General features: G+C 40.9%; 1 protein-coding gene across 6 annotated transcripts in view; it reads left to right on the forward strand.

Moving 5' to 3' along the window:
• TRAPPC8 (trafficking protein particle complex 8) overlaps window positions 1–1656 on the forward strand; it is a 67933-nt gene that overhangs the window by 38194 nt on the left and 28083 nt on the right. For all 6 annotated transcript variants that reach the window (XM_014541269.1, XM_005857056.1, XM_005857052.1 and 3 more), the window contains one exon: window positions 1005–1199. In XM_014541269.1, the coding sequence (XP_014396755.1) occupies window positions 1005–1199 (195 nt within the window). The remainder of the gene's footprint in view (window positions 1–1004; window positions 1200–1656) is intronic.

Raw genomic sequence — 1656 nt, forward strand, 5'->3', positions numbered from 1 at the left:
CCGCAACCTCCCCATCGACCCTGCCTTGAGTGTGACAGGGGGCGGTGCCCAACCCCCCAATCGGCCCTACCCTGAGCGTGACTGAGGGTGGCATCGAAACCTCCCGATCCGCCCTGCTCTGTGCATGACGGGGCGGCGCCCCAACTCCCCAATCGGCCCTGCTCTGAGCCCGACCAGGGGCTGCACCTAGGGATTGGGTCTGCCCTCTGTCACCCGGGAGCAGGCCTAAGCCAGCAGGTCGTTATCTCCCGAGGGGTCCCAGACTGCGAGAGGGCACAGGCCGGGTGAGGGACCCTCCTCCCCACCCCCGAGTGCACAAATTTTTGTGCACTGGGCCTCTAGTTTTCATATAAAGGATTCATGCTGTAGAACATGAGTGAACTAGTTCTACATGTTTCAACATAGGTCTTACCTACAACAAAATGCTGAGTGAAAAAAGTTAGAATGATAGATCAAATATAATTTCATTTATATATTTCAAACATAAAAACCAATTCTATGCATTGTTTAGTATATACCCATATATGGTAAAGTAAAAAAAAAAAAAGGATGAGGATGCTATACTTCTGCTTTGGAGCAACTCTGGGAAGAAGTGGTGCCAGTGGAGATGAAGGATTGAAGAGGGTTTCACAGATCTGTAACATTTATAAAAAAATAATTTTGGGATAATATGAAAATATACTTTTGTTAAATTTTGGTATACAATTATTTGTTACATTATTCTTCATGGGTTTTGTTGTTGTTTGTATGTTTGAAGTATTTTATATAAAACTGCTGTGGAAAATGAGAGAAAATATATCCTTTCAGAGTCAGGAGGAAAAGACCAGAAGAGTTCCAGATAGGTGAGGGTTAATAAGAGGATATCTTTTCCCTTAGATAATTGGAAATAGGCAAGAGTGAGTGTATATATGTATTTAGATAACTTAGATTTTTATTTAAAGTGTCTCGTTTGAGTGTAGTTAGTAATAAATATGTATATTTAATTTTGATACTTTTTTTTTTAGGTGAAAAGCAAGCAGCTACTCATGTAAGTCTTGATCAAGAGTATGACAATGAATCCTCTCAGCAGTGGCGAGAACTTGAGGAACAAGTTGTGGCCTTGGTTAACAAAGGAGTAATTCCACCCAATTTCCACCCCACGCAGTACTGTTTGAATAGTTTTTCAGATAACTCAAGATTTCCTCTTGCAGTTGTAGAAGGTGATATACTGGAATTTTTACACATGGTTTTTTGTTAGTTTGTTTTACTTACAGTAGATTCAACATAATGTTTTGTATGCCCCAAGTCACCAGAAGCTGAGGATGCAAAAATAAATTAGGAACGAAAAATTTAGTGAGCTGCATTTATAAAAGCAGGCGGTGGGGCTTCCAATATAGGTAGATGCAAAGTGCTGTTAGAATGCCAAAGAGAGAATGCCATCTCTAGTACAGAGAAATGGAGGAACTGCTTTTGAGGAGGCAGTTTTAAAACTAAATCCTGGATAAACAGACATTTACAAGTTGGTAAAGGATAGTGTAGGCCAGGGGTGGGCAAACTTTTTGACTCGAGGGCCACAATGGGTTCTTAAACTGGACCGCAGGGCCGGAACAAAAGCATGGATGGAGTGTTTGTGTGAACTAATATAAATTCAAAGTAAACATCATTACATAAAAGGGT

Source organism: Myotis brandtii, unplaced genomic scaffold (assembly GCF_000412655.1).
Source record: "Myotis brandtii unplaced genomic scaffold, ASM41265v1 scaffold107, whole genome shotgun sequence".
Lineage (NCBI taxonomy): Eukaryota > Metazoa > Chordata > Mammalia > Chiroptera > Vespertilionidae > Myotis > Myotis brandtii.